We start from the raw sequence: 23,171 nt of genomic DNA, 5'->3' as shown, positions 1-23,171 counted from the left end.
ATTCTCCTAATAATTTTATGAGGTAGATACTATTTCCCCATATTGTAATGATATTTGAGATCTAGGAGTTGTTATCTGCCCACATCTATATAATTGAAGAATAAGGGAGAGAAATTAGAATTGGTGAACGTATGATTCCACGGTCCATAAGCTGGAACCCTCCTGTAGCCAGCCTCGCTAAAATAGTAGAATAGCAGCACCCCAGAAACAAGTCTTAAGGTCAGGATTGGGTTAAATAAAGAAGGTATGCAGGGGGCTTTCCTGGTGGCGCAGTGGTTGAGAATCTGCCTGCCAATGCACGGGACACGGGTTCGAGCCCTGGTCTGGGAAGATCCCACATGCCGCGGAGCAACTAGGCCCGTGAGCCACAACTACTGAGCCTGCGCGTCTGGAGCCTGTGCTCCACAACAAGAGAGACCGCGATAGTGAGAGGCCCGCGCACCGCGAGGAAGAGTGGCCCCCACTTGCCGCAACTGGAGAAAGCCCTCACACAGAAACGAAGACCCAACACAGCCATAAATAAATAAATTAAAAAAAAAAAAGAATGTATGCAATATTTTTCCAGGTATTGTTACATATTCTAAAATGTCTCTAATAACAAGTGACCTTCACAAGAAACAAAGAATTTTAGATTTCAAGATGTCATGAGAAAAACTGGGGAGAACATAAGTATTTTGGAGAATTTTTTAAAAATGTGAACAAAAACATTCTCAGGCATACTTCCCCCCATTTAATTTAGAAGCCAGGAAAGGAACAGTGTGGTCGCAAAATATCATCTGTACTCTCGCCTCCGTATAAATAACAACTAACTTTTACTGAGGGCATACTGTGTACCAGACGCTGTTTGAGCCCATTATGCGAACCACTTAGAACTATGCATTTCACAGATGAGAAAACTGAGGAATAGACAGATTAGGGGAATTGCCTCAGGTCACGCAGTTGGTGGAACTGGGTTCCATCCAGTTACTAGTCTATCCAGTTCTACCCAGACATCAGTAGTTACTATTCTATCCAGTTTTGCCCAGGTATCAGTTACTATTCTATCCAGTTCTACCCAGATATCAGTTACTAGTCTATCCAGTTCTACCCAGATATCAGTTACTAGTCTATCCAGTTCTACCCAGATATCAGTTACTGTTCTATCCAGTTCTGCCCAGATATCAGTTACTAGTCTATCCAGTTCTACCCAGATATCAGTTACTAGTCTATCCAGTTCTACCCAGATATCAGTTACTAGTCTATCCAGTTCTGCCCAGATATCAGTTACTAGTTTATCCAGTTCTACCCAGATATCAGTTACTACTCTATCCAGTTCTACCCAGATATCAGTTACTACTCTATCCAGTTCTGCCCAGATATCAGTTACTATTCTATCCAGTTCTGCCCAGATATCAGTTACTATTCTATCCATTTCTGCCCAGATATCAGTTACTAGTCTATCCAGTTCTGCCCAGATATCAGTTACTAGTCTATCCAGTTCTGCCCAGATATCAGTTACTAGTCTATCCAGTTCTGCCCAGATATCAGTTACTATTCTATCCAGTTCTACCCAGATATCAGTTATTACTCTATCCAGTTCTACCCAGATATCAGTTACTACTCTATCCAGTTCTGCCCAGATATCAGTTACTACTCTATCCAGTTCTGCCCAGATATCAGTTACTATTCTATCCAGTTCTGCCCAGATATCAGTTACTAGTCTATCCAGTTCTACCCAGATATCAGTTACTAGTTTATCCAGTTCTACCCAGATATCAGTTACTACTCTATCCAGTTCTGCCCAGATATCAGTTACTATTCTATCCAGTTCTGCCCAGATATCAGTTACTATTCTATCCATTTCTGCCCAGATATCAGTTACTAGTCTATCCAGTTCTGCCCAGATATCAGTTACTAGTCTATCCAGTTCTGCCCAGATATCAGTTACTAGTCTATCCAGTTCTGCCCAGATATCAGTTACTACTCTATCCAGTTCTGCCCAGATATCAGTTACTATTCTATCCAGTTCTGCCCAGATATCAGTTACTAGTCTATCCAGTTCTACCCAGATATCAGTTACTAGTCTATCCAGTTCTACCCAGATATCAGTTACTAGTCTATCCAGTTCTACCCAGATATCAGTTACTAGTCTATCCAGTTCTACCCAGATATCAGTTACTACTCTATCCAGTTCTGCCCAGATATCAGTTACTATTCTATCCAGTTCTGCCCAGATATCAGTTACTATTCTATCCATTTCTGCCCAGATATCAGTTACTAGTCTATCCAGTTCTGCCCAGATATCAGTTACTAGTCTATCCAGTTCTGCCCAGATATCAGTTACTACTCTATCCAGTTCTACCCAGATATCAGTTACTACTCTATCCAGTTCTACCCAGATATCAGTTACTACTCTATCCAGTTCTGCCCAGATATCAGTTACTACTCTATCCAGTTCTGCCCAGATATCAGTTACTATTCTATCCAGTTCTGCCCAGATATCAGTTACTATTCTATCCAGTTCTACCCAGATATCAGTTACTAGTCTATCCAGTTCTACCCAGATATCAGTTACTAGTCTATCCAGTTCTACCCAGATATCAGTTACTATTCTATCCAGTTCTACCCAGATATCAGTTACTAGTCTATCCAGTTCTGCCCAGATATCAGTTACTAGTCTATCCAGTTCTACCCAGATATCAGTTACTAGTCTATCCAGTTCTACCCAGATATCAGTTACTAGTCTATCCAGTTCTGCCCAGATATCAGTTACTATTCTATCCAGTTCTACCCAGATATCAGTTACTAGTCTATCCAGTTCTACCCAGATATCAGTTACTAGTCTATCCAGTTCTACCCAGATATCAGTTACTATTCTATCCAGTTCTGCCCAGATATCAGTTACTAGTCTATCCAGTTCTGCCCAGATATCAGTTACTATTCTATCCAGTTCTACCCAGATATCAGTTACTATTCTATCCAGTTCTACCCAGATATCAGTTACTATTCTATCCAGTTCTACCCAGATATCAGTTACTATTCTATCCAGTTCTACCCAGATATCAGTTACTACTCTATCCAGTTCTGCCCAGATATCAGTTACTAGTCTATCCAGTTCTGCCCAGATATCAGTTACTATTCTATCCAGTTCTACCCAGATATCAGTTACTATTCTATCCAGTTCTACCCAGATATCAGTTACTACTCTATCCAGTTCTGCCCAGATATCAGTTACTACTCTATCCAGTTCTGCCCAGATATCAGTTACTAGTTTATCCAGTTCTACCCAGATATCAGTTACTACTCTATCCAGTTCTGCCCAGATATCAGTTACTATTCTATCCATTTCTGCCCAGATATCAGTTACTAGTCTATCCAGTTCTGCCCAGATATCAGTTACTAGTCTATCCAGTTCTACCCAGATATCAGTTACTATTCTATCCAGTTCTACCCAGATATCAGTTACTATTCTATCCAGTTCTACCCAGATATCAGTTACTAGTCTATCCAGTTCTGCCCAGATATCAGTTACTATTCTATCCAGTTCTGCCCAGATATCAGTTACTATTCTATCCATTTCTGCCCAGATATCAGTTACTAGTCTATCCAGTTCTGCCCAGATATCAGTTACTATTCTATCCAGTTCTACCCAGATATCAGTTACTATTCTATACAGTTCTGCCCAGATATCAGTTACTATTCTATCCAGTTCTGCCCAGATATCAGTTACTATTCTATCCAGTTCTGCCCAGATATCAGTTACTATTCTATCCAGTTCTGCCCAGATATCAGTTACTACTCTATCCAGTTCTACCCAGATATCAGTTACTACTCTATCCAGTTCTGCCCAGATATCAGTTACTACTCTATCCAGTTCTGCCCAGATATCAGTTACTATTCTATCCAGTTCTGCCCAGATATCAGTTACTATTCTATCCAGGTCTACCCAGAAATGATCTATTCCTGAGGTCACACTCAAGTCAACTCAAATACACTGCCTCATCCCCAAGTGAAATGTGCGCTTTTTGACCTGGCCAGTTTCCTCTGTGTGTGGGCAGAACTTTCTTTAAATAGTATGTGATATACCTATTAACCATCTCTGACTTTATTTCTGAAATTTCTTCTGAAGACTATTCCTCTCCCAGATCGGTGTATCCCATGGGATTCTTTGCCTTCCTTCTTCAGGTTTCAGGATAGAGTGGGAGAAAGAAGTATATGTATCTACATCTATATCCATATCTATATCTATAATTATCCATCCATAGCTTTTCTCTTTTTCTGTAAGGAAAATCCATTGTAGAGAGGTTGGTTGGCCTTAGTCGTAGACGTCCAAAAAGCAACAAATGTTTGAGATGAAACAATGTATACAGTGGTCATTTCATGCTGGAGAACAACAATCAAAATCACTTTCTATATGTTGATATAAACAAATATATAGATATATGTTTGTGCATATAGAAATATTATGTATAGATATATAGAAATGATGCATAGATATATATGTCTATGTACCTATCTATACACATATATATGTGCTGATAGGTAGATAGATAGATAGATAGATACATGATAGATAGTTGATAAATAGACGATGGAAGTATAAGCATTTTTAAGGGTGGGTAAGGAAAGTTTAATGCTCACTTTCTATAATGATTCTTCCAAATTAACTGATTTTCATCTTAGCCGTCAGTAGTGTAGAAGTATGTTCATTGCTTGTTTGCCTTAGGCAGTTTCAAATTTGGGGGACTGACTATATATCTTCGATGGTCACAGCTGTGTGATCTGCTTTGTGCAGCCACCTTGCTATGCTTGGTGTAAGGGGAGGCTTTTCCAAGTTAGTGGTATAAACCAACCCTCAACCCTGGATGACCTTTTAACTCATCACTCAGGGGTCTCTCTGACTAGCATCCTTGCATTTTGAAACTGGGCTGTAATTCCTCATAATTCCAGTTCCAAAACATTATGTGTTGTCTGTAGATGTCTCTACATACAAAAAATAATAATATATAATTTTTAAAACACTGTACTATAATGTTCTCTGTATAACTGTCTAAGCCATAAAGTTCTATACTTAATTTAATAAGAATACCTTAATTTTATCTTTAATTATTGATTTTTTCTGGATAAAGAGCCACAAAGCAAATAGATCCTAAAAATCTTCAGAAAGGGATCACATAAAAATAATCCTAATCTATAATTCAGAGCTTTGTTTTTCACAACGGTAATAAATTAAACATTCTCCTTTGAGCTTTCTTTATTGTGCAAAATGAGGCTGATTAGGTCAAACTGTTCTTTCTACCACTTTTGACATGCCAGGCAGAGATATTAACATTTCCAAAGAGAAATGGAACATGTTCCAGGGTTTGAAGAAGGATGAGGGGTAATAACCTAAAATTAAACATTGGTTATTTGTTGTCCCCCCGTTCCTTGACTCCTTCCAGATTTATTTCTATGAAGCCTTGGTGAGCTGAAGGAAAGGAAAGCAGTATGTGTTCACAAACATTTAAAAATTTCCTTTGGATGTCATTCTGAAGAAAGAAATGACAGGCTAACCCATGGCCAAGGCTTCTCAGGAACATTGTTTCTACGAGTTTCCTCTTCACATTGCAAACCCTCTGCAACATTGTTCTATGCACAAACCTCCCCAGTTCCACTCTAGAGTATTCTGTGGTCACAAGGAAGTCAAGAGCAGCGCAGACCCTTCTTTCCACACCTGAATCCTTCCCGCCTCTCCAAGGGTCCTGCTGAGTGAAGTGTGCCCTGCGAATTACAATTATCAACGTATTCGATTCCTACCAATGTGATACAATATACAAAATATCCTTATGGCCGCACACACGTATACAGAAGCCTGTTATAAAGTGCACTGCCGAGTCACTTGAAATATTTCTTAACCCTATTTTAGTCTTCCCCACCCCCAAATCTCCTCCTGATTGCATCCTAGCCAATTCCCTTCACAGACCCGTGTGTTGAAAGCAGCATCCGTTGACTAGCGCACACATTCAACAATAAATATAATGATGGTAACTGACCTGTGTCCAGAGGTAGACTCTTAGGTTGCAGGACTACTTACCCACATGGCTTCCTCAGGGGCAGGCTCTTCACTTTCTTTCTTCTGTTTTGGATTCATGGTTCACCGGTCAGTGCCTTTGGAGATACAAACATCAGATTATGACAATGAGAGCAGAAAATCATGAACCCTTCACATCTCCCAGACTGTAGAAGCTCATGCTCGGGGGGGAAAAATGCATTAATGGATCTAGTTCAAAAGTTTGCATGTCCTGAAAATGTGTCTTGGTGACACCCCATGAATGAGCCACAGACACACTCATGAGCCACTCGGTGTCTAAAAAGGAAGGTTTTTCACTTGGAATGTGCGTCAATGTTTCCCATGCATCACTCTTTCAAAAGATTCTAAAAACTGAAAGAGTAATTGAAAAAATGGTATTTTTTTTCAGGAGGAAAGAGAAAGAATTCCTTTTTCATGGTCATCATGGAGATAAAACTAATGAAAAGAGGTGTCAGCTCCACTGCCTGACTACTGGATTGCTCTTTTCTTGAATTTAAATAATAATACAAAAGGTAAATTTGCAATAAATATATTTATTTAGATTTAATTGAATGTCTGTAAATATTTGGGAGTTACTAATTTGATTAACTTTTAAAGGTAGCTCCTAAAATATTTTACTTGAATATGTCTCCAGTATATATTATTGACATTGATTTGGCTTGGCTTAACTTCCACTTTCATGCTACACTCTCAGGCCAAAGTAAACACCCAATTTCAATTCAGCCTACTACCATACTTTTATTCTATCTTTTATAGTTTCTAAAAGAGACATTTTTCTAATCAAAGCCCTAATGTATTTTAAAAACTTTTAAGTTGACATATACAACTGAACTTCTTGAAATAAAAACATTTTGTTATTTCAGAAACTCAGTGGGTTAAATTTTTCTTTGAAATGTAGGCATCATGATAACAAAGTTCATTTTAAAAACTGAAAGAGAATTTATATTTTGTGATTATTGTCTATTTAAGAATGGCAGAAAGGGAACTACTTCACCAAGAATGTTTAAAAATGCAATTAAAATGAAAAGATAACATTTTCTCCAAACAGACTGGCAAAAATGGAAAAAGAATGACCATGCCCAAGCACTGGCCAAAGAAAGCATCCCTCTCTAACCCTGCTGGTGGAATTGCAAATTACCATGCTGTCACTAACGGAGGAAAAGTCTTTAAAATATGCATACCATCTGATGTAGTAATTTTATTTCTAGGAATCAAGTTTATGGAAATAACCAGAAATGTTGGAAGTTATACATACAAGGACGTTCATGCCGAACCATTTACAACAGCTAAAGTTATTAAGCAGCATAAATATTCAGAAAATGGATTTAAGGAAATACCTATGAAAGAACACTAGGTAGCCATTGAAAATAAAGGTGTAGAGAAATATTTGTTGGCATAAAGACACTCATGATATACTGCTAAGCAACAGAAGTAGGCTACATGTAGTGTAGTGCCAAGTTTTATTAACTTACGTGGATGATCATAAAGGCATGAAACAAAGGTAAGCACAGATATACCCCAAAATGTGAGCATCACTTATATTTGACGTGTGAGGCAACAGAAGATTCAGTATGGTTTTTCTTTGTTATTATCCTTAGCTTTTGCTTTTTTTTTTTTTTTTAATTTTTAACTTATTATTTATTTATTATTTTTATTTTTGGCCGTGTTGGGTCTTCGTTTCTGTGCGAGGGCTTTCTCCAGTTGCGGCAAGTGGGGGCCACTCTTCATCGCGGCGCGCGGGCCTCTCACTATCGCGGCCTCTCTTGTTGCGGAGCACAGGCTCCAGACGCGCAGGCTCAGTAGTTGTGGCTCACGGGCCCAGCTGCTCTGCGGCATGTGGGATCTTCCCAGACCAGGGCTCGAACCCGTGTCCCCTGCATTGGCAGGCAGATTCTCAACCACTGCGCCACCAGGGAAGCCCCAGCTTTTGCTTTTAATTATTTATTTTTTTATATTTTCTTCAGAGAACATCTGTCATTTTCATAGAGTTGAGAGAGTTTAATAATCTTTCCTTGGAAAAATGCTTGGTAGAAATTACTTATTTTTTCTCCATTTTTTCCTGACCACATTCGAGGAGGTGGGGACAATGCTCTCTCCCATCCTCTCCTCCCTGCTACCCCGCTCAGCCCTGTCCAGAAATATCAGTGCATCCGCTCGGTCAAACTCCATGACCAGCTGCATCATGGGTGAGGCTGCTGTACCTCCAAATATCATCTCATGGCCAAGAAGCACATGAAGAGATGCTCAACATCACTAATCATTAGAGAAATGCAAATCAAAACTACAGTGAGGTATCACCTCACACCCACACTGGTCAGAATGGCCATCATCAAAAAATCTACAAACAATAAATGCTGGAGAGAGTGTGGAGAAAAGGGAACCCTCTTGCGCTGTTGGTGGGAATGTAAATTGATACAGCCACTATGGAGAACAGTATGGAGGTTCCTGAAAAAACTAAAAATAGAACTACCATATGATCCAGCAATCCCACTCCTGGGCATATATCCGGAGAAACCATAATTCGAAAAGATACATGCACCCCAATATTCATTGCAGCACTATTTACAATAGCCAGGACATGGAAGCAACCTAAATGTCCATCAACAGAGGAATGGATAAAGAAGATGTGGTACATATATACAAATGGAACACGACTCAGCCATAAAAAACAATGAAATAATGCCATTTTCAGCAACATGGATGGACCTAGAGACGGTCATACAGAGTGAAGTCAGACAGAGAAGACAAATATTATATAATATCGCCTATATGTGGAATCTAAAAAAAAAAAAGGTACAAATGAACCTATTTACAAAACAGAAATAGAGTCACAGATGTAAAAAACAAACTTATGGTTACCAGAGAGGAAAGGGGGGAGAGGGATAAACTGGGAGATTGGGATTGACATATGCACACTACTATATATATAAAATAGATGACTAATAAGGACCTATTGTATAGCACAGGGAACTCTACTCAATACTCTGTAATGACCTATATGGGAAAATAACCTAAAAAAGAGTGGATATATGTAAATGTATAACTGATTCACTTTGCTGTACAGCAGAAACTAACACAACATTGTAACTCAAATATACTCCAATAAAAATTTAAAAACAAAACAAAACAAATATCATGCTCATAAACGTGGTTTCTTATTGCTTCCTTTAGGCCAAAATGGTCCACTGAGCTAAGGTTCCCTCCCATGCCTAAGGCCAGCTTGCTTTTGCTCTGTGTCCTTGAGCTCTGCTGTTTGTGTTTGGATTCTTTCATCTGCTCCACTCCCAGAATAAGTCAGCCTGGGGGGAAAGATGGTGAGATTCTAAAACTGAGTTTGGGCTTAGTGCCATGAAGAGGAGATTGTGGCTTTAAATTAGGCAGCATTCTCCTGCCCCGTTTACCAAAGTGCTCTGCAGATTTTGTGTGAAAGGCCAACAAATAATAGGATGGTACACTGAGTTTTATTTTTCTCCCATTGTCACTTGTGCCTGTAATTCCCTCAGAAGCCTGCTAAGCAGGGGTGGCTGGGATCTGAGGTAGGAGTCAGGCATTCCTCAGCCCCCTAAGCAAATGCCATTGAACAGCATTAAGATTTTGCCCCAAGCAGGACTGGTGCCATGAGCCCTAGGATGGCCCTGCCCTTGGTTGAATGCTCTGCTGTTGCCAGCCTTGAAATCTTCAATAATTCGCTGGGCCCCAAAAATCATGGAGCTGGTTCTAGCCCAGCCCCAAACCCTGAATGTTCTTTCTGATGAAAGCAGCAAAGTCAAAATTCACACATAGATAAACTCATTTTGTATATTGGGGAAAAGGACATAGGAGTATTGTTTTTCCTTTTGGATTGCCTGTTAATACAAATAATAGTAAGAACTGACTTCCTTTCCCAGAAAGCCTCATGAGTGCTAACCTTTTGCACCTAACCATAGATTTGCATTTGAGAATCATTTTCAGAGATGAAGTAAAAGCCCCGGGCTCTCTGCACTGTTATCAAAAGAAGGGAATAGAAAAAGCTACGAAACAATGGAAAACCGTAGATAATCCATGATCTCAAGATCTCAGTTTTGTAAGTATTTTCACTTCATCGTGACAGGGTGACTAATCTTTGGGGGGGTTCTAAACTTATGTCAAGATTAAATTCACATGTAACTAGAAGAGCAAGACTTGTATGGTGAGTCCAGCGAGGCTCCCTTAGATCTTAACCAGTCACTTACTGGCAGGCAGGCCAGCTAGTAAATCAAATTATGACATCATAGAAGGCTCCCAGTATTGATTCTTTGTCATGCCATTTCTAAGAAAAATAACATCACTCTCGTCCTTCCGCAGGATTTAGTCCAGAGACCTACGCTCGTGGCCTTTCTAATCAATGTCAAATTTCCTTTGGGACAAGGTTAGGAATAGCTGTCTTAACTGAAACGGTAACTGGAGATCAGAATGAAATGATTTCTATCCACAGCCAGCATAACGTTATGTTTACTTTGTCTTTTTCAATCCAGTGCCCTGCCAACAAATTTATGTTAAATGCATGTCATATTCCAATCTGTTTAAAAGATTTGGTATAAAATGAAAGACTCGAATGTATTATGAATAACTGTCTGTTGACAGGCTCCAGGGACATACTGTACTTTTCTAAATTCATCATATGAAGACGGATATGGTTCTCATGCGCTAATACTCTTTGCAATTTGTTTATAACAAAATGGGTCAACGTACCATTAATTCAGTTGCAAAACTGTCATCTCCGGCTTTAGGTTTTTGTACAACTAATGAGACTTCACTGGTATTCGCTCACACAGCCCACTCAGCACTCCATGTTAAAGGTGTCTATTGACAAGGTTATTGGATTCCAAACGAATGTTTACGTAGAAAGGGGAAACCAGTGTCAAATATGAAGCTCAAATAGATACTCCAAGCTGGAGAAGCTTATGGCAGCTTAAACCCTCTACCGTTTATTCCCCCTAATGAAAAGCAAAGACAATAGGAGACATGGGGATAAATGTAATGAAGAGAAACAATACTCAGGTTCTGAGAGGTTAATCCAGGCACAACAGAGTTAATCTGGGAGAGGCTGGGGGAGGTTTTAGGATAAAGATTTAGACAAGACTTGTTACTTTTTGATCCAGTTGTAACCAGTGAATGACCCTATTTGCAAAGAAGATTTTGGATTTTCAAACCAGCAGGGCAGAAGTTGCTTCCTTGATGTTTCTTGTTAAACACACTTGGGTACTTGTTTTCAGAATAAATGATGTCAAAGATCTTCATTTTCTTCTCAAGCAACAAAACAAAAGGAGTCTAACAATACAGATACTTAAGAGGACACAGAATTTGACCCAAGATCAAAAAGTTCCTGAAAGCCAAACTGCATATTCAACAGACGCACAATAATATTATTTGGTAAAACAGGGAATAAATGCTATGTTTTTTTAATGTTCCAAAGGTTAAAAGATAAAATTCACACATGTGATTAATGATCACTTAAAGAAAGTGCTTTTAAACATTTGTTTTAAAATTGCAGAGTCTGCATTATTATCTCTGACATTAAAAGTAAAATAAATGAGGTTATGTCCAAAGGGTTAAATTTAAGAGTATGGCTTTGCTTTGAGTATATTTGCAAAATCTCAGCCTCATGAAGCTAAATACGAAAACTTTCAAAATGAGTGAATTACACTCACTTAGGATTTTCCCAAGGTAAGAAATCAACCATAACCTGAGGGGAGAAAGTTATATTAAGATCAAATTAATGTTTCTGAGAACTAACCATGTTCTTTGAATTCAATAGCATCTCTTCAAACATATCATTAAGTACTTATATGAAAATCCCCATGAATTAGATCTGAGACTATATCACATAAACTGTCAACAATTACACCACGTGTCACATTTGGAGGAATGGGAAAATCTAAAAATAAATTAATGAAGTCCAAATAAAAGTAACATCACAGCCATTTGGATAGACAGGTATCCAATCCCTTGGGTAGGTCTTCAAGGGGAGAGCATTACTGCCAGAATGTTAAATCAGAATTGTCCTAAATCCAACAAAGTGTTTTCATGTTACCTTTCATATTTCTAAGAGAAAGATTTTATCTTAATGGCAATTTCCATTTCCCTGTCCTATGTTGAAATGTTAACACAGAAAAATATTTTATGGACAATGAAAACAACCTTCTTACAAAAGATTATTAAATTTACATGCAATGTAAAAAAATATATCTTAACCTAAAGAAGTAAAATAAAAATTATGATAAAGTGTCAGTGCTATTTGAAAATGTACTTATTATTGTTATTTCTAATATTTAATAAGTTTGAAAGCAAATAAGACATCTTTATGTCCAAAGAATATATAAATTTTTTACATATTTACAAGTGCGTTAGAAAAGTAAACATGTTTATAAAAGATTCCTTCTGAATGCCATTAGTGAGGTCATACTTGATCTTGTTATTTAAACTATTTTCATTTTCTAGGGTACCATCTTTGTATAGGTTAAATTGAAATGAACACAAATTGCGAAGCAAAAGTAAAACAATGTTATCGTGTAACTCTGCTTTTAAAAGTAATTTGTAATGTCATATGCTCAACTTTCTCAAGATTACTCAGAAGTTTCTAGGTAACAACATGCTTAAAATAAGCAAAATAAACTGAAATATAAAAATGCATGCTTCATTATCACACTTAGCATAACTTGCCTACTGGAATATAAATAAGATCCTCAACAACTAACATTAGTTCATTCAAAGAACAAAGAGAAACCATGAAATTTACAGAAAAAAAAACAAAACATATACTTTCTTTTTCTCTCTGGAGGGCAGAACATGGACCAATAGTTGGAAATTACAATTACAGGTAGACTTTAGGTTACTGAAAGTCAAGACATTTGAAATTATAGATGCAGAACATTCAAATTGGCTGCTTTGAGGCATGGTAAGCCTCAGATCACTGCAATTATTTAAGAGAACACAGAAAAACAAGAAAAAACACCTTTCTGGTAAAAGGTAAGTTTTTATGAGCCGGCAGTTGTACTAAAGAGCCCATAAGGGCTGTCTCAGTGTAATATGTTACCTTCTACAAAGATTACAAGTGAATCTAAAGGTTATCATTTCAGGGCTTCCCTGGTGGTGCAGTGGTTAAGAATCCACCTGCCAATGCAGCGGACACGGGTTCGAGCCCTGGTCCGGGAAAATCTCACATGCCGCGGAGCAACTAAGCCCCGTGCGCCACAACTACTGAGCCTGCGCCCTAGAGCCCGCGAGCCACAACTACTGAGCCCACGTGCTACAGCTACTGAAGCCCCGCGCCTAGAGCCCATGCTCTGCAACAAGAGAAGCCACCACAATCAGAAGACCACGCACCGCAAGGAAGAGTAGCCCCCGCTCGCCGCAACTAGAGAAAGCCCGTGCGCGGCAATGAAGACCCAATGCAGCCAAAAATCGATAAATAAAAGAAATAAATTTATTAAAAAATAAATAAATAAAGGTTATCATTTCAGGTGTGTATACATATATACTTACCTGGGATTCATAACACTTTAGGAACAATGCCCACGTTGGGCTGCTTTTGGAAAATCATGATGAGACCCATCCAGGCTAATATGAGAGATAACTAATTAAGTATTATCACCTTTTAAAATGTGAAAAGTCTGAATGTTCCTAAAAACATGTCATCCTCATGCCCTTTAGTCGTCTCTCTCTCTCTCCCGCTCTCTGTATCAGATGCGGGTAACTCAGCTAAACTCTTGGGCGCTCCCCCATCCACCAGTGTTTGTGGAACAGATGGATATGAGGGCTGTGTGCTCGGGTATGTCCTGTCCTTTCCAGAGAATTCTGAAAAAGGTGACAGGCAGGGCAGTGGTGGGAGGGGATGGGAGAAGAGGAAGCAACATAGCCAGAGGCTGCTGAGGGAAAATCACCCCTGAGTTTTGGGAGGGAAAACAGAAGCAGATTTTTATTTTGGCTTTTTTTTTTTTTTTTTGCCCTCAAATAATTGCAGATACAAATAATGTTCCCCCTGCTCCCTGGAAAGCTTTTCCTAATCTTCCAGATCTGACTGAGGGCCCTGTGATGTGGTCCCAGCCTCCGGTACGTCAACCTTCGCCACCACTATTACGTAGGAAGGGACTACGCGAGCATCTGTAGCCCCCAAGGAAAGGAAGGGCAGTGAGCAAGGGGCCTACGCTTTCCTGTTAAAGGGCTGACAGTTACCCAGGGTTCACTCTGCATTTTGTATACAGTATCTTACTTGATTTTAACGTCAGTTCTCTAAGGTGGGTACTATTTGTCCTGACTGCGAGACAGTGTAGCTCTGCGGTTAAGGTTGCAAACTTTGGAGTCAGAAGTGTCTGGGTTTTAATCCTGGCTTTGCCATTATTAGCTGTTTAGCCTAACGTTAAGTCAGTTCCCTCTGTATGCCCCCAGTTCCTCAACTGTAAAAGAGGGTAAAAATAGTGCTTACCACATAGAGGTTTTCATGAGCACTAAATAATTACTAAATATAAGGCACTCGGAATAGCGCCAGGCACAGAGTAGAGGGTAGTAAATGTTAGCTAGCATTACCCTCATTTTGCAGATGACAAAACTGAGGTTTAGGGAATCCACATCACAGGTGTTGAATGGGAAGCTGTCTTATTCTTCAACACTATGCAAAGATGCCCTAAAATATAAAATATAAAAATGTGTTATCTCCAGAGCAGAGACCAACTGGAGGTGACCGACAAGTGTTGTTAGAGGGAAGGGTAGAAATACCATCACCCTCAGCGTGGCCACTGAGGCAAGCTGGCCAGGGACTCTCTCATGGAAGCTGCTTCGGCGGGCAGACGCCAGATACACAGGCGCTCGGGCGCTTTGCTTGAGAAGCTCTTGCCTCTGGGAAGCAGCCTGGGTAAGACCTTGATGGTCGGTATTAATTCCCGGCATCTGTTTACTGTTCAGAACGTTAGCTCTTCTTAATGAATTAATCGGAATCATTACACACTGTCAAACTGTAGGTCCATCTCCAAGAGAAGTCCTTATTAGAGCAAATGCGTTATCCATAAGATGTGACCAAACAGCTTGAGGAGGGGAGGGGCTCCTTGGGCGCTGGGGACAGGGATAGGTTCAGAAGTGTTCACTCACTCAACAGATGTTTAACTGAGCAACTACTACCGACCAGACGCCACACTAGACATTTGTGAGACAAAGTTAGGTGAGACCAGGTACTTCCTGGAATTAAAATCTTTCTTCAGTGGTTGATGCTGGAGAACTTGGTTAACTAAGGATGGGGAATATATCTAGATTCTCACCTTGCACCATATATTAAAAATTGAATTTTAGATGTCTTAAATAATTAAATGTAAAAATTAACAAATGCAAACTATAAGTGAATAATTCTCTGATTTGTTGGTAGAACTTTCCAAATGCAAAAGCTCAGAGAAAAATTAAAGAAGACTGTAAGATGATATTAATTCAAAATTAATATGTACGAGAGTCAAAATATTATTAAAATAGTAAACCAGGAAAAATATTTGAAATAAATATAGGAAGTCAGCAATCTGGAATTCCGCTTGCTGCTCTCTAGAACTCTGAGCCCTCTTGCCAGCTCGCCATGCTACCAAGTTATAACCAGTCCTGCACTGGCTGCTCTTCTGACGATGTCTGGATTATTGCCTCAGCGTTCTGATGTGCTCCCAAGGTACTAGACCGATTTTAGAATTTATTTGCAAACACCTGACTGCCTGGCCTTGGTCCTAATACCCAGTGGAATTCTTACCATGACTCTCCCCCAGCCTGGACCCCATCACATCCCCCAGAGTGCAGGCTCCGTCCCCGAAACCATCTTTTGAATTAGGACTGGCCCAGTCCCATTTCCCTTATAATACAAATTCTATTATGGAACCCTCCTTTAGAAGTCAGCTCTATTAATTTTCCTCTCCAGCCCAGGATTTCTCCCCACTGGTCTGCAGCTGAGATTCAAGCATGCCTCAAGAGCTCAGCCTACCAGGTGGTGACAAAGATGCTAGAAAGTATCAACGTCTAGTTTAAATGGGAAAACTTTATTTTTTTTTATCTTCTAACTAAAAGGCTGTTCTGGATCTCTGTTAAGAGAGCAGGAGTTTTCCAAAGGACATAAGACACCTGTGAAGCAGAAAAAGGAGTTCACTCTCATCTGCTAACGGGTCCCTTACAGCTTACAGGTCCCTGGGAGGAGCTTCCTTACTGAGCGCTCACCAAAACTCCAGAGTCATGGGACTTGGACAGCTTTCATGAAAAGTTTTCTTCCTCATCATGTGATAATATTTCCCATTTTAAAAACTGTACACTCTTTTACAAGTGACAATATTAAGGAAGAAAAAAATAATTAGGTGTTTGTCTCCAAGTGTTTACATTCCATTCAAGCCTGAAAAGCCTGTCAAAATCAGAAAGCTGGGAGGCTAATTGAAACGGAAACAGGAAACGGCAGCAATGTGCTCTAACCTGCAAGTTTCACAGCCTCGTTAAAATTCAAACCGTGGGGGAGCTGCGCAGGGAGCTGACAAGTGTCCTATAACCCAGGAGGCCAGAGAACAGGCTGCCCCACTGATGGGACTTGCATTAAATGGATGTTTATTTGCACCCAGGGGTTAGGTTACTAGTGGAGAGGCCCACAGCCAGAGTTCTAGTGTCATTTTGCATTTCTGTCAATGAATGAGAAGACACAAGACATTGCCCTGGGTTTAGACTTGGGAATGTTGTGATGTTTGAGGGTATGGATTATTTTTTTGAAGGGGAAGCTGGAGGAAAAGATTTTTTTTTTTTAATGTATTATTGAAACCCCAGTCTAATCATGAGAAAACATCAGACAAATTCCAGTAGAGGGGCAGCCTACCAGGTTCCTAACCTGTCCTCCTCAAAACTGCGAGGGCATCAAAACAAGGAAAGCCCGAGATGCTGTCACACCAGGAGACTAAGTCCTGACAGCTAAATGTCACGTGTGTCCTGGATGAGATTCTAGAACAGAAAAGGGACACTAGGTGAAAACTAAGGAACTTCAAGTAAACTATGGACTTTCAATAAAATAATGTATCCATACTGGTTCATAATTGTAATAAGATGTTAATAATAGGGGAAAATGGTAAAGGACATGTGGGAACTTGCTGAGCTATCGTCTTAATTTTTCCATATATCTAAAATTTTTGTAAAACACAAAATCTATTTAAAACTAACAAACAAACATGTATAAAACAGATAACTAATGAGAGCCTACGGTATAGCACAGGGAACTCTACTCAGTGCTCTGTGGTGACCTAAATGGGAAGGAAATCCAAAAAAGAGGGGATATATGTATACATATAGATGATTCACTTTGCTGTACAGTAGAAAACTAACACAGCATCGTAAAGCAATTATACTCCTATAAAAAAATTTTTTTAAAAAGGATTTGCAGCTTCAACCATGCAGAGACATAAATATCACATATTAATAGATTTGACCTAGTTGCAAATAAATAAATAAATAAAGTTATTGAGATTAAAGTCTGTTGCTAAAGCTTAAGCAGGATAAACTTTAGTTGATACAAGATAATCATTACTTTTTTAAAATATTTTTCTTTTTATAGAATAGAAAAAAATGCAATGATCTATATTCACATCCTTTTCCTTTTTAAATGTATGGTTTTAACTAATTTTATTGAGTTTTTTTTTCCTTAATTTAAGAGTAATGATTGGTCATTGTAGAAAATTAAGAAGATACAGGTAAAAAGAAGAAAATCAAAATCACATAAACACATACAACAACTGAGATAGATCTAGTAGTGGAGGATACTTTGTAAGTTTGAATACCTGAGTTTATCTTGAAAATATACAAAGAATATACAATTAATACCCCTATAACGTATAACTGTTGCATTACATTTCATTATATGATGGATCATTCTTATTTGGCCAGCGCATTATTTTGGGACATTAACATTCTTTACAATTTTTTAATGTTACTTTTATAAACCTCACTCAGCCAAGCATTCTTTCTAGTAATTGTTGCATATGTCTGTAATTATTTCCTTAGCATAAATACCTAGAAATGGGGTTTCTGAGTCAAAAGCTATGAATAATTTTAAGATGTTTGCAAATGTTGCCAAACAGCTCTCCAAAATTTGTGCCACTCTACACTCCAATAAACTAACTTGTAGAGTGTCTGGAATGCTCTTTCATTAATTAGCTCAGCCATTCAACAAAAATACTTAAAGAAACCCTTCTATGTACCATGTTCTTGTCATAAAAGGCTCTATTATCAAAACACAAAATAGATTACAAGAGGATTTTCAAAAGATTCTTATATTTTAAAACTATGACTTTCTGCATCAAAAAAAAAAACTGTTTGGGTTTCTTTCCCTTGTTGTTCTGTTGTGAAATATACCTTAACATTGTTAAATACAAAATATATTAAATAATGAAGGGAGAAATAGACATTTAGGTGCCTGTGCATATCTTTCCACTTCCCCAAATAACAGGATTTCAGTTAAAATCAGTTCATAAGCATGCTTATTTTGATACATTGGCAAATTGGAAATTGATCAGTTGAACTCGGTGTGTTTTATACAAAACAATAAATATAATTATTGTAGAAGGAATGCCTTTTAGCCACAGAATGAAGTGGGCAGGAATGTTACTTTATTTTCTGTAACCAAGCCTCTCAGATGCTCCCTGTCCCCTGGTTCCGGCGTCATGATGGGAAATGCAATCTCAGATGTGACTGGGTCATTCCAGTCCCCAGAGCCTGTGGGGATCCTTCCAGAAGCAGCCACCCCGGTTCCCACGTGGCAGGTTCAGCCAGGCTCCTTCAGGGCTCAGGTTCCTACCGGGGGAGGGACACAAGACCTCTTCCCCCTTCTAAATCCCGAACCCACTGTCTCCCTCCCTGGGCACTCACCTGCGCCCCGCAGCACAGCAGGTGCAGCCTCTTGTGTATGATTTCTCTTCTGCAAAAGGAAACCTATCCTGAGGGGAAGCAGCTCCTCCTTTCTAGCCCTGCAGAAATTCCTCAGGCAAAATCTCCCTAAGCCATGGCTATCTGCAGAAATCCTGCTGAGTGAAAAATACCCAGGAAAGAAAAAACACAAAATAATATTTCAACACTTTATTTTTTTTCAAAAAAGGATCTTGCCTAGTGTAGATAGTGTTATCAGCGGCTATCCTGAGCTGACCAATTTCCCAAGAATTAGCAGATTAAGAGGAAAAGGAGTCTTCAAACAATTTAAATACCAAAAAAAAAAAAGTAATTCTGTCTGGGCTAGGAGTTAAATACAGTTCCTGGCTTTATATGAGGATCTTCAAATTACAATATGGCTGTGCTGTAGACAGCATTTTAAACAAGGGGAGGTTTGCTCTGCTTTTACTTTCCAGGAATGTCCTCATCCAGCTGGACCACTTCCTGCCTTAGCATCCTCAAGCTCCTATTGGACTCTGGCATCTCCCTCCACTTTTCCTCTCAAACCCAGGCTCTGCATGCTCTCCAGGTGAGCTCAACAGATAAGCCCATATAGGTTGGCAGGGAAAGGAATATCCTTCCGGGGCTCCTTATGGACCAAGCTCTTAGCGTACAACCCAGAGATGGGACTTCCCTAGGGGGAATGTGACACCTGTTTTTAGGAAAGGATGCTGCCATAGCAAACCAGCAGAAGAGAGCATTTGGAGCATGAACTGTGCCTTCTGGAAACTCAGGAACACAGCGTTCAGAGTTTCCTGCCGTTGCCTCACCAGGAACACGAAGTTACTTTGTTAGTTGAAAGGGCGGCACTGAACACGTGGGTTGCTGGGATGCAGGTGGGATACTAGGCAATTTCAAGAGTTTCTAAAGTAATTACTTGGGCAAGGAAGCATCTGTTTACCACAATTTTCTACATAAAAGGGTTTTTTTTTCCACTTGAAACTGAAGATCCTTCCTCTCCACATCCAGCCTTCTCCTGAAGTCAGAATGAGTTCACCCATCTCTGGACCCCAGGGACCTGTTGTTTTACACCCATTCGTGTACTTAGATTGGCTCTGTCACAGGTGTGTATGTACTTGTCTCCTCGTAAGGCTGTGACTGATCTGGGCAGGGGCCTGGCCTCATTCCCTTACTCACTCGTTCATTCACGCAGTGTCACCGGCTCTGCTGTGATGGAGATTGCGGTTAAGTCACTGAGCTGGACAGAGGCAGCAATTATAAGCAAACGCGGGGATGCAGAATTATGTGCAGGAGATCCTAGATTTCACTGACAGGTCAAGCAGCCGGGCTTTTTGTCCCTGTGGTCCCAACTCACGGCGCAAAGCCTGGCACACAGTGAGAACTACATTTGCCGAAGGAAATGAACAGAGTGCTTGAGTCTAAAGTGGGATTTAGATTCAGACTCCTGTCCACTTCCTGCTAGTAGTGTAGCATGTGGCCATTGCCCTGGCCAGTCCGTTTACTAATATTGAAAACAGAGGATCTGTGTAAAAACAATCAGCATTGCTCTAATAAATCATGCTGCCCTAAAGATATGCGAGCAAGCGGTGCTTCTTCAAATTCCATACTAGAGTGTGGTCTCGATCTCCAAAACATAATCATAATAGTAGTGATAAAGTAGATAAAAGGTGGAAAGAGATTATCTAGTCATCCAGTCTTCTTGTTATATGCCTGGTAACACTGAGCCCAGACAGGGGGTGAGAAGGGTTAACGAGGGCAAACCTGGAGAATCCCGTAGTCTCTGTGTAATGATGGAGTAAATGCATCTGTCTCATGTGTTTGGGGATTTTATTTATAGCCCCAGCATCCCAGCAATTAATATTTACAGATTACAAACAGCTTCATGTTCTTTCTTGAAGTGTATTTAAGTTGCCTTAATCTTACGTTCCTATCTTTTACAAAACTGTAAAGAGTTTGGTGAGGGGACTTCATCGTTTACAGCTCATATGAATATCCTCATTGACTGTTATCTGAATGAATGAATAAATCATATCTGTGATCTGGATTGAGTGCTGGCTCTACTTGAATGCCTTCATACTAACATTTTTCTTCACTTTGATCCTACTAGTCAAATTGAAGAAAATCCATCTAATCAGTAGGACCCATTTGCCTCTAAAGAATTAAGTTTCGTTTTGGAAGTTAACAGAATGAAGTTTGTAAAGATCTGAGAAAGGTCCTAACATGTAAATTTAGTAAACAGATACATATTCCTATGACACATAAACCTGCATTATTTTGTAATCAAAGCTCCGGATCCCTTATTAAATATTTTGTTCTTAGGCCATAAACAGAATAATTAACTTGACTTTTTCCATAGAAAGCTATGTGAAATTGGGTGAGTGGTATTTCATGATCTGTGACATCTTCACTCTGTAAATCACTAGAAACGAATCTTAAATATGCTTCATCCTCTGTAAAAACACTGACCCTGTAACATTTTGGCATAGTTACCTCTTCCTTTTGTCAGAAACAGAAATGATTTGAAATACTTCTAAAGGCGTTTCAAAGCTAAGTGCTTTTAAAAATCACAAATGACAATTAATTGTTCTTAAAAAGGAGCCCATATATCCTGATGAGAAGCGAATCCTGTTTAGACAAATCCAGGAGACGACATCTAAACCTAGCAACACCTAGAAGATCTTTTCACACATCATTTGGTTTTTTTTTTTTTTCTTTTTGATGGATGGATGAGCAAACTTTAAGGAGTTAATGGGCAGATAAAAGTTGAAATGGAAAAGGACAGTAATGTTAAGACAAGTTAAAAGCTCTTTCCGACACCAGCTCCCAACCCGGCCTCCCCAGCCATTTCCCCTGTGAACTTTCTGTGTTTCATTCATTTTGCTGGGATTGAGAATGGAGAGGCCAAGAAAAGGCCATATCCTGGTTCATTGACTAAAGCGCTCCTGTAAGCGAGTTTAATGGGTTAGAAGCTAATACCAGTGACAGTTCTAAGAAAAGTTACCAAGAGTCTCCAGCGCCCGGAGAGACTCCCTGCGGCTCCGACTCTATTCCTTTCCCTCCACTCTCCTTTTTCTGTTATCTGTGGAAGCTTCCATGACAAACCAGGGGCACCTATTAGGAAACAAATCCCGTGCTGATAGAAGTGCTCGCAGCCTCATTAAGGAAGGGTCTGGCCAAGCACTAGCTGTAATTACAGCTGACTTAACAGGGGTGCTCACGTGAGCAGATAAGCTCTTAAGAGAGAAATCAAATTTCCTTTAAATTTGCAAACTATTGTTTCCTTTTATTTACCCTCTAAAAAGGGGTCTTTCTCTGCCGTGATGGGAACCCTCTCAGTTACACTCATTTTCTCTGCATGCTTCTATTTTGACCATTTTCTTATATCATTTTTCCACACGGTTTCTTCTGAAGCACATCAAGGAAGGGGCCACAGAGAGTGAAATCTTTCTGTCACTGAGCACAAGAAAGGGCCTTTTCCTCGCCTTCATCCAGGCATAACGCTTTGCGGTATATATACATGTATTTTTTACCTTTTTGTTGGAGTGCTGTATACAAGGGAGACGTGCACAGTTCATAAGGGCACAGCAGAATTGTCACAAACTGAAAACTCCCAAATAACCAGTGCTCAGACTAAGAGCAGAACACGACCAGCACGTCAGTTTCCTAAGGTTGCCGAAACAAAGTGCCCCAAACTGGTGGGCTCCAAGCAACAGAAATTTGTTCTCCCACAGTTCTGGAGGCCAGAAGTCAGAGATCGAGGTGTTGGTGGGGTTGGTTCCTTCTGGAGGCTGGGAGGGAATACCTGTTCTGGACCCCTCCCCTCACTCCTGGGGACGGCCAGCAATCCTTGGGGGTCCTTGGCTTGTGGACACATCACTCCAATCTCTGCCTCAGTCTTCACAGGGCCTTCCCCTGTGTGTCACTCTAATGATGGGCCCTAACCTGATTACATCTGCAAAGACCCCATTTCCAAACTAGGTCACATTCGCAGGTACCAGGGTTAGGACTTCAACATGACTTTTTCTGGGGGGTGGTCACTATTCAACCCATAAGCATCACTGTTCCAGACACCCTCTCATTTTCTCTTATAGTCACCCACCCTCCCCTCACCCAGGGTGACCACTATTCTGCCTTCTGAAAGCCTAGATTTGTCTGCTAAGCTTTATTTAAGTAATACATCTCAACTCTGTGTACTGTGATGTGATTTTTGAGGGTGGCTTCCGAATGTTAGTAC

The 23,171-nt window shown here is 39.8% G+C and overlaps 1 protein-coding gene across 4 annotated transcripts in view; it reads right to left on the bottom strand.

The window, feature by feature from the left end:
* LOC309616071 (uncharacterized protein) overlaps positions 1 to 23,171 on the bottom strand; it is a 382,792-nt gene that overhangs the window by 200,252 nt on the left and 159,369 nt on the right. For all 4 annotated transcript variants that reach the window (XM_082366269.1, XM_082366270.1, XM_082366271.1 and 1 more), the window contains exon 4: positions 6,053 to 6,126. In XM_082366269.1, coding sequence (XP_082222395.1) covers positions 6,120 to 6,126 — 7 coding nt within the window. In that variant the 3' untranslated portion in view covers positions 6,053 to 6,119. The remainder of the gene's footprint in view (positions 1 to 6,052; positions 6,127 to 23,171) is intronic.

The sequence above is a fragment of the Balaenoptera borealis genome (genome assembly GCF_965194805.1).
Source record: "Balaenoptera borealis genome assembly, chromosome: 18".
Lineage (NCBI taxonomy): Eukaryota > Metazoa > Chordata > Mammalia > Artiodactyla > Balaenopteridae > Balaenoptera > Balaenoptera borealis.
The sequence above is the reverse complement of the archived record's forward strand: the minus strand, read 5'-3'. Positions and strand labels throughout refer to the sequence as shown.